The sequence below is a fragment of the Populus trichocarpa genome, chromosome 18 (assembly GCF_000002775.5).
Source record: "Populus trichocarpa isolate Nisqually-1 chromosome 18, P.trichocarpa_v4.1, whole genome shotgun sequence".
Classification (NCBI taxonomy): Eukaryota; Viridiplantae; Streptophyta; class Magnoliopsida; order Malpighiales; family Salicaceae; genus Populus; species Populus trichocarpa.
The window spans coordinates 11627987-11644181 of record NC_037302.2 but is presented as its reverse complement, the minus strand read 5'-3'; the positions used below and the strand labels follow the sequence as shown (position 1 = coordinate 11644181).

General features: G+C 34.9%; 2 protein-coding genes across 6 annotated transcripts; one reads left to right on the top strand and one right to left on the bottom strand.

Moving 5' to 3' along the window:
• The first annotated feature begins 3864 nt into the window (after positions 1-3864).
• On the top strand, positions 3865-7539 carry LOC7461600 (CBL-interacting serine/threonine-protein kinase 21). Of its 3 annotated transcripts, none has more exons than XM_052448929.1 (15): positions 3865-4622; positions 4731-4787; positions 4898-4969; positions 5055-5162; positions 5250-5321; positions 5417-5470; positions 5609-5734; positions 5813-5902; positions 5989-6114; positions 6186-6297; positions 6385-6500; positions 6588-6653; positions 6741-6815; positions 6916-7022; positions 7112-7539. In XM_052448929.1, the coding sequence occupies exons 1-15, from the start codon at positions 4461-4463 to the stop codon at positions 7167-7169; spliced, it is 1401 nt and encodes a 466-aa protein (XP_052304889.1). In that variant the 5' UTR covers positions 3865-4460; the 3' UTR covers positions 7170-7539. The 3 variants fall into 3 exon arrangements, with proteins under 3 accessions (XP_052304889.1, XP_024448560.1, XP_052304888.1); XM_024592792.2 differs by having other exon boundaries at positions 4725-4787; positions 6186-6293; positions 6381-6500; XM_052448928.1 differs by having other exon boundaries at positions 4725-4787.
• A 1494-nt stretch (positions 7540-9033) lies between these two features.
• LOC18107770 (uncharacterized) lies at positions 9034-15185 on the bottom strand. Of its 3 annotated transcripts, none has more exons than XM_006372033.3 (10): positions 14414-15183; positions 13865-13932; positions 12342-12412; positions 11946-12221; positions 11309-11469; positions 11165-11220; positions 11005-11057; positions 10763-10883; positions 10374-10468; positions 9034-9377 (listed from the first exon to the last, which is right to left on the bottom strand). In XM_006372033.3, exons 1-10 carry the CDS (start codon positions 14692-14694, stop codon positions 9306-9308), a joined length of 1254 nt encoding a protein of 417 aa, XP_006372095.2. In that variant the 5' UTR covers positions 14695-15183; the 3' UTR covers positions 9034-9305. The 3 variants fall into 3 exon arrangements, with proteins under 3 accessions (XP_006372095.2, XP_006372096.1, XP_052304890.1); XM_006372034.3 differs by having other exon boundaries at positions 10374-10471; positions 14414-15180; XM_052448930.1 differs by lacking the exons at positions 9034-9377; positions 10374-10468 and adding an exon at positions 10485-10687 and having other exon boundaries at positions 14414-15185.
• Positions 15186-16195: the final 1010 nt, after the last annotated feature.

Genomic DNA, 16195 nt, shown 5'->3' with positions numbered 1-16195 from the left:
ACTTTTAATATTCTAGGTGTTTGATACCTATTGGTTGATCTTTAAAATATTTTTTATTTAAAGCAAGCTTGAAGCAAATAAAAAAATTTTAAAAATTAAAATTTTTAAAAACAATTTTAAAAGGTAAAAACAAGGAGGCTTTTGATGTCTACTTAGAGATGCGATTCAACTTTTTTTTAAAGAAAGTTTGATTTTTTAAAAAATAAAATTATTTATTTTAGTTTTTTATTATTATTTTATATATTAATATTAAAAATAAATATTAAAATATTAAAAAAATATCATTTTAATATATTTAAAAAAATATTTTAAAAAAATATTATTTTGCAATTAGCCAATTACACGATGTAGTTTGAGCCCTCAATTCTCTCCATATGATGGGCCCAAACAATGGACTGATGTATTGTGGTTGCAACCCACTTTTCAAATGCTATAGGTTCGGTGTGAAAATGGACGTGCCTTGCTGGCCCAACAAGCTCCAAGACGTCAGCAACCCCTAACCAAACGCGAGATGCCTCTCAGCCCCAGGATCACAGAACCTTTTATCAAACTTCTCCGACCGTATTTTAAAAAAAATTAAAAAAAAATTTTGTTTAAAATTAATATTTTTTAGTATTTTTAAATCGTTTTAATATGCTGATATCAAAAATAATTTTTAAAAAATAAAAAAATTATTTTAATATATTTTTAAATAAAATACACTTTAAAAAATAACCGCAAAAACATTCCCAAACACACCGTTCATCCATCCACCATCAACAAGGGGGCAAGATGTGCACACTTTAAAATAACATATGGTCCTTCATGAAATAAAATAGATAAAAAATAATTGAAACAAAGGCGCGTTTAATTATGGAGACGAGTTTTTTTGGGAGTGTGGTTATAGTTGTTTTTCAAAGTGTTTTTTATTTAGAAATGTATGAAAATAATATTTTTTTTAAAAAAAAAAATATTTTTGACAGCAACGTATCAAAATAATCTGAAAACACCAAAAAAATATTAATTTGAAGTAAAGGAAAAAATAAAAAAAATTTAATTTTTTTTAAAAATACTTTTAAAACGTAAAAACAACTAGGACCGGAAATAAAAATGAGTTTTAGAATGGAGATAGAGACAAACTATGATTTATTTATTTTTTTCCCACAAATATCTTTTAAATACTACATAATTTGATTTTCATTATATTCTGTTTGATCACACGCAGATGTTTTATTTCTTAAGAATACTTTGTAAGAATATAATTGTATTACATTTTCATTTAATCAAATTGATAAAAGAATCTATTGCTCATATTAATTAATTAATTAAAAGAATCTATTACATTGACATTATCAACCTATGCTGGAAGCTTATAGCCCAGTTCAACACTAGTAAAAAGAAGGGCGAGAGCACTATAGTAACTTATGTCTCAAATTCAATTAGGAGGACATTGAAGGTGAAAAAAGGCTTGTTAGAAGCGATCATTTCCATAATTATGGATTTAATTAATAGAGTCCATAACCTAATCTCGTAGATAAAGTAATTTTATGCTCTTTCAAACAAGAATTTCTGTAAAGTCAAGCAAGTTGTTGCAGCTGACATATAGATAACCAGAGAAATAATTAATGATTCAAAAGGTAAGTTACCACTCAATTTTCATATGGGATGTTGGTGGACCTTCAATCGATGTTGTTTTAACAACATTTAAAAGACTTTTCTCGGACGATGAAACTGAGTTGGCAATAATCGATGATAAAGTATAGTGGAGGAGTGGTGATGTTGTCTTTACATGGGCTTATAAGATTAAAAAAAAAAATTTATTTTTTTTCTACAATTTTTTCTGTCACATTTTGTTTAAGCTATATGGTATGTGTCACGGGGTAATTTTTCGCTACGCGAATAAACCCGTGCGGCAGCCTAGTCCCTCACTAGACTCAACCTTCTCTCGCCAATCTCACTCGTGTTTACCTAGTAACTAAGTGTTTCCCTCACCCGAGAGGTTTTCCCCACTTTCCCGAGTTACGTAGACAAGCAGAATACACAAGTAGATTGCATAACACAAAGCACACCGAGAATACAAAAAGAACTCTCAACCTTTATTTATCTCGTCAACAAAGGATTACACAATGTGTAATATGCACAGAATTCGCATGCTACACAATCAAGCTTACACACATTATTTCCTCTCTATGCATTCCTTCCTCTACAACTAAGAGCATCAACAACTATTTATAGCCAAGTATGTGAGCTGCAAGGCTCACCCATGATCTCCTATTTTTCAGGACATAGTGGGGCACTTTCTCCACCATATTCTCCATGATCTCAGTAGCTTGGAGAGCACCCCAATTATGCTCCCACGCTCTGCCCCCATGATGCTGCCACTTCACCCATGTTCTGCCCCGTGATCCCATGATCTAGGAAGACCATGACTGCCACTAACCCACGTTCTACCCCATGATCCCATGATCTAGGAAGACCGTGACTACCACTAACCCACGTTTTGCATGCCTATATGGCAGCCCCATCTGTCAGCTCTTGCTGCGTCAGCTGTTGAGTCACTCGTAAGCCTTGGACAGTCCTTCGTCCAAGTTTTAAATCGTGCCAAGTCGAACCCATGACTTGCACAAGCCGTTGCGCGCTGCCGAACTCCCATCTGTATGCAGGCTGCCAATTCATGCGCTGCCGAATTCCTCAACAACCCCTGTTCTCATCAGCCTATACCCCCTGACGAGTTTTCCTGCCTGGCCTGGACATTCCAGCGTCCAGCCCATGTTCGTCAACAATCTGCGCTGCCGATTTTTCTTTGACGAACCTACAGCCGCATAAATCTGCGTTGTCGATTTATCTCACTGTTGGCATAATTGCCAGCACCCTTAGGCACTGTTTTGGACAGCCTGCCAAAGTGTGCACCTCGTGCACATTTGACACTGTTACAGTATGAATGTATATATAGTAGTGTGTCTATGACATTTTTTAGGTTAATTTTAAAACTTTTCTATTTTCTTTTTTTCTCCTTTATTTTTTATTTTTTCCCTGCACCTAGGCTATCCAACCCAACCTAACATGTCTAGGTCTGGGTTTTTTTTATATATATAATTTTGTTTTTTTAATATTGAATTTATTAAAAATAAAGCTTTGTGGTATTTTTTTATTTTTTTTAAATAGATTTTTTTTAGACTTTATCTTCCAGCATTGAGTTATTGAAAATTAAACTTTGTAATTTGTTTTATTTGTTTTTTTTAATTATCTTATTGTTATAATTTTCATTACTAGTTTATAGGGTTAACTCGAGTTTATTTATATTTTTTTATTATTGTTTTTTTTATTTTATTCTCCTGTTTTTTTCACTCGATCTCAACAAGTTGTCATGCTAATATTACTATTACACCAAGAAAATCACAAATCGATCAAACACCGCTTCCCAGCTACCCGCCTCCTCAATTTGAAAGGAGTAGCTGCTGGGTAAACAATTTACCAAAGTCAAATCCTCAAGAATATTCATTAACTTAAATATATCAAATCAAAATGAAAGGGAGTTTCTCAGAAAGACAACTTAAGACGTGTCTAGTTGTAATTTGCTTATAAATAAGACAAAAATCAACAACATCAAGTCCCACTAGTGATAACGATGTTTATTCAATTATAATACATGCTGCGTGCATGATGACAGCGGAGGAGGAACAATGCGAGATCAATGACGCCACGGAATAGCCGGCGAGATTGAACGTCTTCGAGAAGCCATTAATAATGGATAGGATGGAAAACCAAGATTTGAACGACTCTCCTCTCCTTATTTCTTATTCGGATGGCTTAGCTAGCCATGCTATTGCTTATAAAGCAACTCAACTCGATGGAGAACAACTGAAAGAAACATCCTCGAATATTCCAACTTAGAGCGTCCAGATATCTGAAAAGTTTCTCAATTTTATCTTCTCGACAGATGATTGATCTCCCCATTCAGGTCAAGGCATGTGCCAAAATCCAATTTTGAAATGAAAAGGTCCCCATAATTCTGGTGGGACGTCCAAACAACGTATTTAAGACTGTACATGTTACAGCAACACCGGACTTACCATTCAAAACACAGTCAACCGACCAGCCAACTAACAACCGGTCTCCATCCCTTCCATGATGGACACTCAAAGATGAATTCTCCTAGCCCTCTAATAAATACACGCATGTGCTTGAGTATAAATAAAAAAACATGAGACAAGATCTCCACATGAAAACCGTGTTTATATGATAGCTGCGAAGAAGAAGCACGAGCTATCCTCCAATTTCAAATCTATCCATCGCTTCCATTCTTGACACCGGTTTGGAGCAAAGAGGATATATATATATAAAAAAAACATTTGCAAGAGGGGTAGGTGCCTGTACTAGTTATTGGTAGAAAAAACGAGGGGGGAATATTTTCGGAAGAAGTTTGAGGAGGAACAGCTGTTGCTAGTAGAAGGGAGTTCATATTTTGTCACAAACAAAATATGGGACATGGAAATAACATAGGTAAGTACCAGTTAGGTCGAACAATCGGAGAGGGAACATTTGCCAAGGTTAAGCTGGCTGTAGACAGCACTGATGGTCGTCCTCTTGCAATCAAGATCATGGATAAGAAAAAGGTCATGCAAAGCCATCTCAAGGATCAGGTGATATTCCATCTAACATTTCCTCTTCTTTCCTTGAGAGAAGTCTTGATGGCGACAACACCAAATATGCTTCTTTCTGATATATGGAAATGCTAATTCTAGGTACAGAGGGAGATAAGAGCTATGAAGCTCTTGCACCACCCCGGTATCGTAAGGATACATGAGGTTTGATGGCTAGTTTCTTATGTTGTGTCGGGTGGGCTCAACTAAAGTCCTAAATCGGCAAGTCGGAGAACTCTTCCTTATTACTTCTTGGTGTTGAATTACAATTACAGGTGATTGGCACAAAGACAAAGATTTATATGGTAATGGAATATGTATCAGGAGGACAACTAGCAGATAAGCTGGTGAGGATTATCTAACAGCATAAGCTATTCAAAGGTGATGTTTTTATGTTGACATTTCTAATCCTGTTCAACTCTGTTTACTCAGTCCTATGCCAAGAAACTTCGTGAATCGGAGGCGAGAAGAATATTCCATCAATTGATAGATGCCGTGGACTATTGCCATAACAGAGGAGTTTATCACAGAGATCTAAAGGTACAAGACACAACGCTCTTCGCTTCCTTTTTTTTTGCCAATTTTCTGTAAAGGATTTACACAATCTGATGAACATCTTGCGCGCAGCCAGAGAACTTACTTCTGGACGGCAAAGGAAATCTGAAAGTCTCTGACTTCGGACTAAGTGCATTACAAAAGGTACCGGACGCCAAGCAATTTTTCTTCACTTCCTGTTTATTTATTTGCAAGTTAGTTTGAGCAATTCCAACCTTGGTTCCATGTCTGATTTACAGACCGCAAGCTTGCTAACTACAACATGCGGGTCACCTTTCTATATAGCACCTGAGGTAAGAAGCAGTTTTCCTGTTTTACCAAATTCCTAAAAGTCATTCCCAGCTTGTAACGGCTTAAACAGTTTAGAACTTATTCCTAAATTCTCTTCACAGTTCACAACTGTAGCTAATGGGTGATCTTCTGCTACACAGCTTATTGCAAATAAGGGTTATGAGGGGGCAGCAGCAGATCTTTGGTCCTGTGGGGTAATCCTTTTTGAGCTACTGTCGGGATATCTACCATTTGACGAACGCAACCTCATAATGTTGTATAAGAAGGTATTATCTATATAAGGGTTAATTATCTCTCCCATGTGCGAAAGTAATCACTCCATTGATGACTCTGCTTGTGTAAAGATATCTGCAGCTGATTACACATGTCCACAGTGGTTTACAGAAAGTCAAAAGAAGCTAATATCAAGAATATTAGATCCAAATCCCAGAAAGGTATATCACCAAGAAGAGTTTTTATGCTTTAACAAATTCTAAGATCATAACAAACGAGAAAGTAATGCAATCATCCATCATCGCAGAGAATAACATTACCAGAGATCCTTGAAGACGAATGGTTTCAGATAGATTACGTGCCTTCTAGTGGATATGAATGTGATGAAAAAATCTTCTTGGATGATGTTAATGCTGCTTTTGATGCTGACGAGGTAAATGTTCATAAACAGTAAAACTACTGCAAGTTTTGTGCTTTCACCTGGATAACTGAAATTCTAAGCAGGTCAACGCCTCAGAAACAGAGACCCCTAAATCCTCAAGTTTCATAAACGCTTTCCAACTGATAGCAATGTCCCATGATCTTGATTTATCAGGTCTCTTCGAAGAACAGGCAAGTCTGCAAATCAGAATTTGGCTTTACTTTCTGCAAACTTCCTTTGTTCATTTGTGAATTTCAATCAATCTCTCTCTTGTCTAGGAAGACAGGAAGCAGAAAACCAGGCTAGGATCCAAACATACAGTTAACGAAACCATAAGGAAAATAGAAGCTGCTGCAATGGATATGAGTTTGTCAGTTGAAAGAATGAACAATTTCAAGGTAAAAACTCGTTGGATTTGCCTAGTCTTCATCTAGAGAGATTTTCTCCATTACAGAGTAACTAATGACTATACTACACCATATCAGATGAAAATGCATCAGAAACCAAACATGAAAAGATATACCAGATCATATTATGACCTATCAGCAGAGGTAAAATGTTCTGCAAATGCCTTCAAGATATCAGAATTCTGTAGTCTAACATCAATGACAGTCTAATCATTCCATGTCAAATGTCAGGTAATCGAGGTTGCTCCTATGAATTGCGTTGTAGAAATATCAAAATCAGTCGGGGAGACAAGATTGTACAAAGAGGTATGAAAACCTTCTGTTTTATGTCATTTTCATGAATAAACAATTAGTATTGATTATATCTGCAGCATAATGACTTCATATCATCATTGTTGATGAACAGTTCTGCAAAAGTTTATCGAGTTTGCTGACAAAGATATCAGATGTATCATTGCAAAAGGAAGGATCAGAAAAATCAAGCAACAATAGAAGCACTCAAGAGATAAGAAGGTAATGTAAAGCTCTGAAATACAATTTGATTAGATAAACTAAAATAGATTGCCTAACCAACTCACTGGAAAATTTTCAAAACCATGCAGCTGTGAGGAGCAAAATGAAAAAGTGACTAATGGCCTTCAAGGCTATTCCTCTTCTTGATGATTACCTTAACCTGCATTTGACCTGGCATTTCACACTTCCAAGAACCTCAGAGAAACTGGACACTTTATTATATGATAATCTTTCAACTGCAGAACCTAAGAACCATTGACAAGTACCATAAGGCAGCAGGGCACTGTTTCTCCACAGAAACAAGTCAGCTCTGTTGTGTACAGGACTTTTGCTTGCCCCAAATTCTCTCCCATTTCTTCTGTCTTTTTCTTTTTCTCTTTTTTTTTTTAATATATATAACTTTGCATCTTCCTTTCATTTTGACACTAATAACTCACTCCATAATGTATATTAAAGGCCAGAATTCTTCTTTAATATTTCCAATGAGAGATCAATGACTGAAAAAACATTCCTGTAACTTCATTAGACCAATTTTAGCCTGGTTTTTATATGTTGACAGCAAAAAAATAATGTTGATAGCAAAGCAAATATTCAAGCAAACCTAATCAGCTACTTCAGTCAAGCCAGCAGCTTCCACCAAGGGGATTTCTCCGAAACATCTATATATACAAAATTTATATTTTTTACATATTTCTAGAACACATAAAGATTCAAACAGATTCTAAATCCATATTTCGCATTCTCCCCTTTTCTGGTCATATGGTGCCAATAAGGAGACATCAACCTAATTTTATAAAAACAACCTGCTGCTCCTTTGGATCTGCTAAATTCTCAACATATGCCTCAATTGAGAGTAAACCAGCAACAAAATCTATAAATAGTAAGGCACGCTCAACAATGGTCATGCAATTTGTGAATCCAGAGGCATGCAACATGAAGCCAAGTAATCCATCATAGCAAAAATTTGGCATCAAAAGCACACGGTGATTCTATTATGATTACCTTAGAAAATTCATCTGCCAACTTCATATTTGCAAATTTTGATACGAAATTTACATAATACACTCCTATGCGACAACTCGGTAAAATAAGGATCCAATCTCTTGCTAATGATCATAAATGAACAACAAAAGTTATAAAACATATTTCAGTCAATCCATGCACCTATGAGCATCTAAAAAGTATAGTGATCATATATTTTCATAAAAGAATGTCCAACCATCCCAAGTGCATAGTCTAAGAATTTGACCTCTCATGCTTACCTGGGCATACTTTGATAGTCTTAAATTTCAGTTGTTCCTTGGTAGCTTATGCCGATTGATTTCACACAAAAAGAAACACAACTCATATGAGCACCAACTGACAACATGACCAGGAAAGAAAGATAAAAAAGCTCCACAGCCTGACGTTTCCTTTTTTTATTTTAATTGCTTGGTGTATCTTTTATTGGTTTTCTTTTCTTAAAATTCTTCTTAGTTCCATGTATGTTTGCACTATTTAATTAGGATAACACAAACATGGCTACTGAATTGCTGCATAAAATACACAAGGGATTTCTCAATATGGCTTTAAAAGGCATATTGACCGCAATTTAGCCAGTCAGATATTAAGACATCATTATTCCATCCATAATACCTTAAGATATATATAACTTACCTAAGTTTAAGAAAAATCTGTTTGTTTATAGCAACATATACAGTTATTAGTGAGCTCCATAATTTAAGGGTCAGAGCCCAACTGCTCAAGGCTTGAACTAATCATTTGACTATAACTGTGAAAATATTCAGGGAAGCCACACCTTGGGTGGGTGCTCAATATGAATGTTTCCTTCAAAAAGATTAACAATAAAGTAAAACTGCCTGATTTAAACCCTTTCAAGTGATACTTTTCCATCATTGAATGTTATAACGGTGAGTGGTGGCATTATATATAATATAATTGGTCAACTGCTAGATAAACATTAAGGCAGTGCAATTTGGGTTTGTTCAAATTCAGACAAACACGCTATATCTATCAAAAGAGAATAATCATCATATACTTACCAATTGGTAAAATGGAAAGAAATTATAACCTTTAAAGAAAAGTGAATTTACATGATGAAAGCAAACAAACAAACGAACCTATTAAGATAGCTACAACTCTGCAGTACCCCTGGAATCTCCTCATTGACATGGAAGTATATGCTGCAATGCCTTCATATGTCACAATGTAGACCATTGCATAAAAAAGAAGCAACCCATCCATCATAGAATCACCAACTGTAAGAAACCAACTAGTAGAGGCCTAGAGAAGGAAATTATCTATCATGTGGAAAACCACATCAGCACCATCAGAATTCAACCAATACGACTTCACCTGAATATATGAGCAAGATGATGACAAAAATGAGAAAAGCACAAACAAATCAAGTATTACTGGGTGGCAATTAATTTTAATCCAAACCACTACATTTTCATTACTATAGAAGAACTAACAATCATAATGTAACTGCCCAAAAATTGATGTGAGGACCATTGGCTAAGCCAACATTATATATACTGAACTTGCCAACACATGGCTGCCCTCAAGCCTTGAAAGCAGCTGCTCCATGCAAAAATACTGATGGATTGGTCTGTCTCCAAATTCTGCCCAGATCACATGCTGGTGGTATCATTCTAGAAAAGAATATGAATATATACCTAATGGTGACTGTTAAATTTACCAGCAACAGAACCACTAAAAATCCATGGGCTTGTAACAAAATATACTAATTAAGTTTTAAAATTCGGATTAAAATGTGGAACAACAAAATATAAACTACACCTTCCATCCAAGTTTCCTATTAATGTCATTTTTTTTGGCCATTTAAGGTTATTTTAAGAAAATGCAATGGCCAAGCTTTACTCATCTTAATAAGGCTTTCCTGAAAGAACAGCATGAACTACTATATCAGACTTGTTATGTGTTTAACAATAAAAGAGATTGAACTGAAAAACAATTCCTCATAACATCTTCTATCTCTTGCCAGTTTAATGAATTTTACCACATCCTATCGTAATTGGAACAGATTGTCCAGGCTATACCTAAGCTAATTGCATAACGGCATAGCCTATATTTGTCTAGGCGTTTTAACAACCATCAAGCAAGTTCATTTGAAAAAAGACAAGTCACATTTATTTAGAAACCGACTTCCAGACAAGTTGCAAAGTTGACCTTAATTGTGCAAGTTTTCCTTATTTCCCCATCTGAGATAGAGATATTTTATATTAATCACAAGTATTATGAAAAGCAATAAGACTGTCTAAGAAGATCTGCAGAAGAAGAGAAAAAACTGCAGAGGTTATGGAAGAACCAATCAGCTATAGAACTTGCCTGAATGGTATTGTGAGCAATATACCGTTGTTTGCTTTTATGAAAGCTAACATCTACACGTTCCCAAGGTACTTGAGTCAGTCCTTTGATCATCTCTTCTACATATTGAAAGAGAGGATACTCATGAAAAAAAGAAGCACGACAAAAAATAAAAATAAATAAATAAACAAATTAAGAAAAAGGGTAGCAAATAGAGGAGGCTGGTGTATGTAAATCAAACCCAGTCATCAGAGAAATAACGAGCAAGCACAAAGTAACCAACTCTAGGATCCAACTTAAGCTGTATGAACTCCATGGGATACCAAATTCCAAGCCTAGAAAACAATAAAATGTTTCTCTCGCTCCAAGTAACATTTGAAAAATAGAGAAAAAAAAGAAGTTTCACCAACCTTCTAAATCAGTTGTTTGCTCTCCAACAACAAGAGTTTTTTTATCAGAATTGTGGTCCACTCTTTCTCTCTCCACATAAACAATATGTGGATATTTATTATCTGTCACAAGAAGATTGGACTGGAGATGAAGATGGAGAAAACATTTGAATTAGTTTCGTCAAAGAAAGAAAGAAACGGAAAAGGAAATGCATCTCTAAATGGACATCAGGCAAATAAAGCTGAATTAAGGGAAAAAAAACCTTGGGAAGTTCATTTTGACGCCTAATTGATGATGTTCCCCATCCAACTATATCTAATACAAGTTAAGGCAAATGTACTATGGCATAAAGGTAGAGATGAGACCTCAGATATGGAAGGTATCCATAATTCAAAGGCAAATTTGAGTGAGAAAAAGGATACGATCATAATTTGCATTTGCATATACCACACGACGCTTGAATGCACGTAAAGCTGATCTACACATCATAAACAATGTTACCAGATATTTATCCATGAATAGACTGATGGGTTACCTATTAAAAATAGTGTGGTAGATATACTTACATGAATCTTAAGCCATCAGAATCATTAACCATTTGAAGAAGAAGAGGTATCCCATTATCATTGTCTGTTAGGAACAGATGCTTTCCTGTCCTTCCAACTATTAAATGCGCAGTCTGAGATGCTCTTCTCTCAAGGAAAGGAAGACCACAGAGAATAGGGAGCTGTAGAATCAAGACAAGAAACGCATAAAAATACAGAAAAAGCATGGTACCAGAAATACATTATCCAAAAGGTTTCTAGAAAACTAGAATAGAAGTAACGAATCACTTAAGGTTCTCAAAACAAACGTTATTAGTATTAAGAATCTATTTTTCTCATCATTTATTAGTCATACGAGAACATCAACCTCCAATCACATATTAATATTTCTAACAGCATCCTAACCATGCTAAAGTGTTTTGAATAAGATCATTTCATTCCAAAATCCCTTTCTGCATTCAAAGCTCCAGGACCTATTAATCAATACTCCTAAACATTCTAAACAATTAAGGAAGGAAAAAAAGAACAAAGATAATTAATTAAAATTCAAGTAAAATAATAGAAGAATTCAACATAGAAATCCAAGAGTCAAGAAGATGATTAATGCATGTGGGTTGAACATAATGACAAAAGCAAGCAGAAGTATTGTTCTCTTAACCTGTTTATTTCCCCTTGAACCAAGATGAGGTGTTGCAAATGTTATGAAGTTCACAGGTTCCAATCCAGCAATTCTAGCTTCACATGGCTGCTCAAGACAGTGCATTGAATTTGTGTGCTCTTCATCCAAGGAATTTTCAGTGAGATTTGAAAGGGCTGATTTAGGTAAATTTTCATACAGCCTGGCTATAGCATATCTTGCAACAAGTCCACCTAGTGAGTGAGCCACAAAGGAAATTTTCCGCACCTCAGGCCTGTGTCTAACAACTGCCAATACCTGCATTAGATATTTCACCAAGAACTCAAGATTCACATGAAATGGCTTATGGAGATTTTCTGACATAACAGATTGTTTAAACAAAATTACCCTGAACTAAAATCTGACTGCCAAACATACCTCTTCAGCTAGCCTGTCACCCATCAAATCAACACCATCAAACGTCAATTTTGAATGGTTGCATTCACTGCCTGCTTATAAGAATATCAAGTCAAAAACCGAAAACATTGACAAAGAAATAACCACGGAGTACAAATTGGAGTTAAAATAAAAAAACCACATGGAATCATTCTAGGCATCACAAGTTTACGTAAATATCGCTAGGGGTGTTAAAAAAACCAACCAACCAATTAAACCGTAAAAACCAGGAAAAACTAACCAAAAACACTGAATTGAGAGAAAAAACCGATCAAACCAATTTAAAAATCAACAGACTCGGTCCGGTTCAGTTTTGGTTTTAGAAACTGAAACCAGGTAACCGAACTGGACCCAATGTTTGAGAAAGGCTTAAACCCACTTAAAAAAAAGGGGTTATAAATAGAAAAGTAAGCTAACCTAAGCTTCCTAACCCTAAAAATCCCCCCCCCCTCCTCTCCCACTGAAAACAGCAGTCAGCAGCCATCTCATTCCATCTTTTTCTCTTCCATCTCCTCCCTCTATGTTAACTCCCCCTTCTCGTTCTCCCCCTCTTGATACAACATCTCCATTGGTCGTCTCCCCCTGCCTTCTCTATCATTCCTTCTTTTCATCAAAGACCCACTCTGAACACGCCAGAATCTGGCTTCGTAGGGTAAGATTTCTTCTTCTTTTTTCTCTGAGGTATTTAAGAAACTGTGGATACTTTCATGCCTCAAGCATAAGTAATTGACAGATTTTGATATGGACTTTTTACCTAAAGAAAGAAAGACGGTTTTTGCTTTCTGTTTTAATTTTCACTTTTATAGCGGGATTGATTTTACTTAAAGTCTGATTGTTTCCTAAGAAAATTTCTTTCATGAGATGAAGCACAAGTTATTGATAGATTTTGCAACAATTTGTTAAGACTCGCATTGACAGATCTGCAATGAACTGCCGTTTCTGTTTCTCTTCGTTTATTTTGTCAAAAAAAAGAAAAAATAAAATTATTTTACTTGATTTTCTCTGTCAACAAAACAAAGCAGACACGGAAACCCATTTTTATTTATCTACTGTGAAGAAGCTTCCTTTGCTTTGAAGAGATTAGATTTTCTGGTTTCAAGCCTAAAAACTGAACTTGACCGAACCGAACCGAACCGGTTCAGTTTGATCGGTTCGGTCCATTTTCTAGCAAAAATTCATCTCCCAGTTCAGTTGGAATTTTGGGCCCGAACCGGACCATGAACACCCCTAAATATCGCAATTTAGAAAGCGATGAAACAAGCATTTTACAACATATCAAAATGGGAATAACTAACTTTGGCTTTCACGCACAGAAACCAGGTTAGCATCAATGAATTTGAACGTTGCAATTTCTTTGAACTCAGACCGCCCATAAGCAGATCATCATACCAAAATACAAGTATCTTCTAAAATGCAAAAAATTAAGCTATTATATGTGGCTTCTATCAGAACATGAAGAACCACCCTCAAATGAATGACAGAAGGGGTCATAAGCAAGCACTTACGATGCACAAGTATTTTGTCAGGAAGTTTTTTCACAAACTGATCTGCCGCATATCTCCAATCTGCAGAACTGTACCCCCAAAAATGAAAAACAAAAATCCAACACTAAAATTTGTTTTCTCAGATTTCATAACCAACCTACGAACAGTATTAAACCAGAAACACTAAATTGGAATCAAATTTAAAGCTCCATACTGGCGAGACCCACAATGCAAGATAATTCAAAAATTCTAGTCAACAAGCTTAGAAGGACGCTAGCTAGCTAAAGTCTTCTTCCCTACTGATAACAATATAGACTAAAATAACTTATTTTTCTATTTGCAGAGTGACCGAAGGACGCTAGCTAGCTATAGTCTTCTTCTCTACTGATTATAATATAGACTAAACTAATTTATTTTCTATTTGCAGAGGGACCTCATGATTTGTTCCTCAAAATAGCAAAAGAAATTCATCATATCTTTTGGATTTTGCATGGAGCACTTAAAAAAGAATAACACGATAATTAATGATGGTAATCCGAAAATTAAAAAAAAAAGTTAAATTATTGTTACCTCCCAATAATACCATTAACCATGATAACAAGATGCTGAGGCGAAACCCTAGCCTCTGCAACAGCTGCATCCATAAAATCCTCACCGCCACTTTCAACCTCCACCTTGAGTACTTTACTGTCAGTTCTCTTATTAAAACACCTGAAATTCATCCTCTTCCGTATCCAATCCATTTTGGCCGGATCCGCTCCTGAATGGAGAGGAAAGGAGAAAGGGTTGGTGGTGTGAATGAAAACGGCAGTGTGTTTGGGTGGAGAGAGTGGAGAGACGGCGGCGATCATGCGGGGCAAAGAATCATCGAAGAAAACAGTAAAAGAGAGAGAGAGAAGCGATTAAGCGAAAGAAGAGTATTAGGAGTAGAAGGAAGGACGGAATGTGAAAAATGTGGAGAGAGAGGGGGCGGGGGGGAATGTTGGAATGAAATGGGGCTATCATCAATCTATATCAATTTATGTAAAAGTGGTTAGAAAACTTCCGTTTTCACCATCATAACGGTGAAGGCTTCAAGTTGAGAAAATTAAGAACTTGAAAATCCAAAACCGTTTGATTAGAGAAAAAAAATGTTTGGTTCTGATTCAGTTTCAAAAATCCAAAACCAATTGAACCAGACCTGTTCAAAAAGCACTGAACCGAGATTAAAAAAATATATATATACAAGCTTATTTTAAATTATATGTTTCTACCACGAAGAATTGGTCATCTCAAGTAAAACAGGTCTCATGTCGTATTCCAGATCTCAAATTCACCTCTGGTTTTCCCTGGAAGATCTTCGTTTGGATAGTGACTAATTAAACCGAAGCAACTTCAGTGTGCGGTAGTATAGATAGATTTTAAAAGTATTTTTTAATTAAAAATATATTAAAATAATATTTTTTAATTTTGTTTTAGATTTTTTATGTTAACCGACTCAACTCTTAAAACAATTTAAAAAATATTAATTTAATATTTTTTATACCAAAAACAGTTTGGAAAGTATATTGAATCACAAAATAATCACCCCCTCCATGCACCACCTTTGTTTTGTTGTCTTTGTTTTGATATATCTTCTTTCATGGGTTGGACTATTTTTTTAAAATTTAGATAAAATATTAAGTATGAGAATTTTTTAGCATTATTATTAAATTTAATTAAGCAATTGATATTTAAACTTATCAACTCAATTCTTTTTCTAACTCGAGTTTCAAATTAAACCGTGAAAAAGCTAATTTAAAGTGAATTATTCAATTTAATGGGTCTAAAGATAATTTAGATAATCGGTAAAAACATGGCATAACTTTTTAAAAAAACTTTAAGATGAATTTGTTTTATATTAGGACAATACCCGATTGGATCGACATCGGTCACCCTGCGACCTGGATCATAGATTTCAATGAGATTAATAACTTTTTTATTTTTGTAAATTATTTTTATTTAATTTTATGATGATATTAGATACTTTCAAAATCGAGCATTAACCCTAAAAAAATATTTATTTGAGATTGTGATAACCATATAGAAAGTAGAAAAAAATAAATCATGAATTATATTTCTCAACCAATCTAATACTGAATAAGAGTGAAATAAAAAAAAACAATATCAGATTTGATGGCCAAACTCACTAAACCCGTGAATTGGATAACTCATGTCAACACATCAAACCCGCAAACTGGGTAATGGACATCATTAGAATTAATAACTTATTTTTTTTCTAAACTATTGTTTATTTAACTATATGATAACACAAATAGACAATCGTAGAATTAAACATCAAACCAATACTGAGATTTGTTTTTTAAGATTATA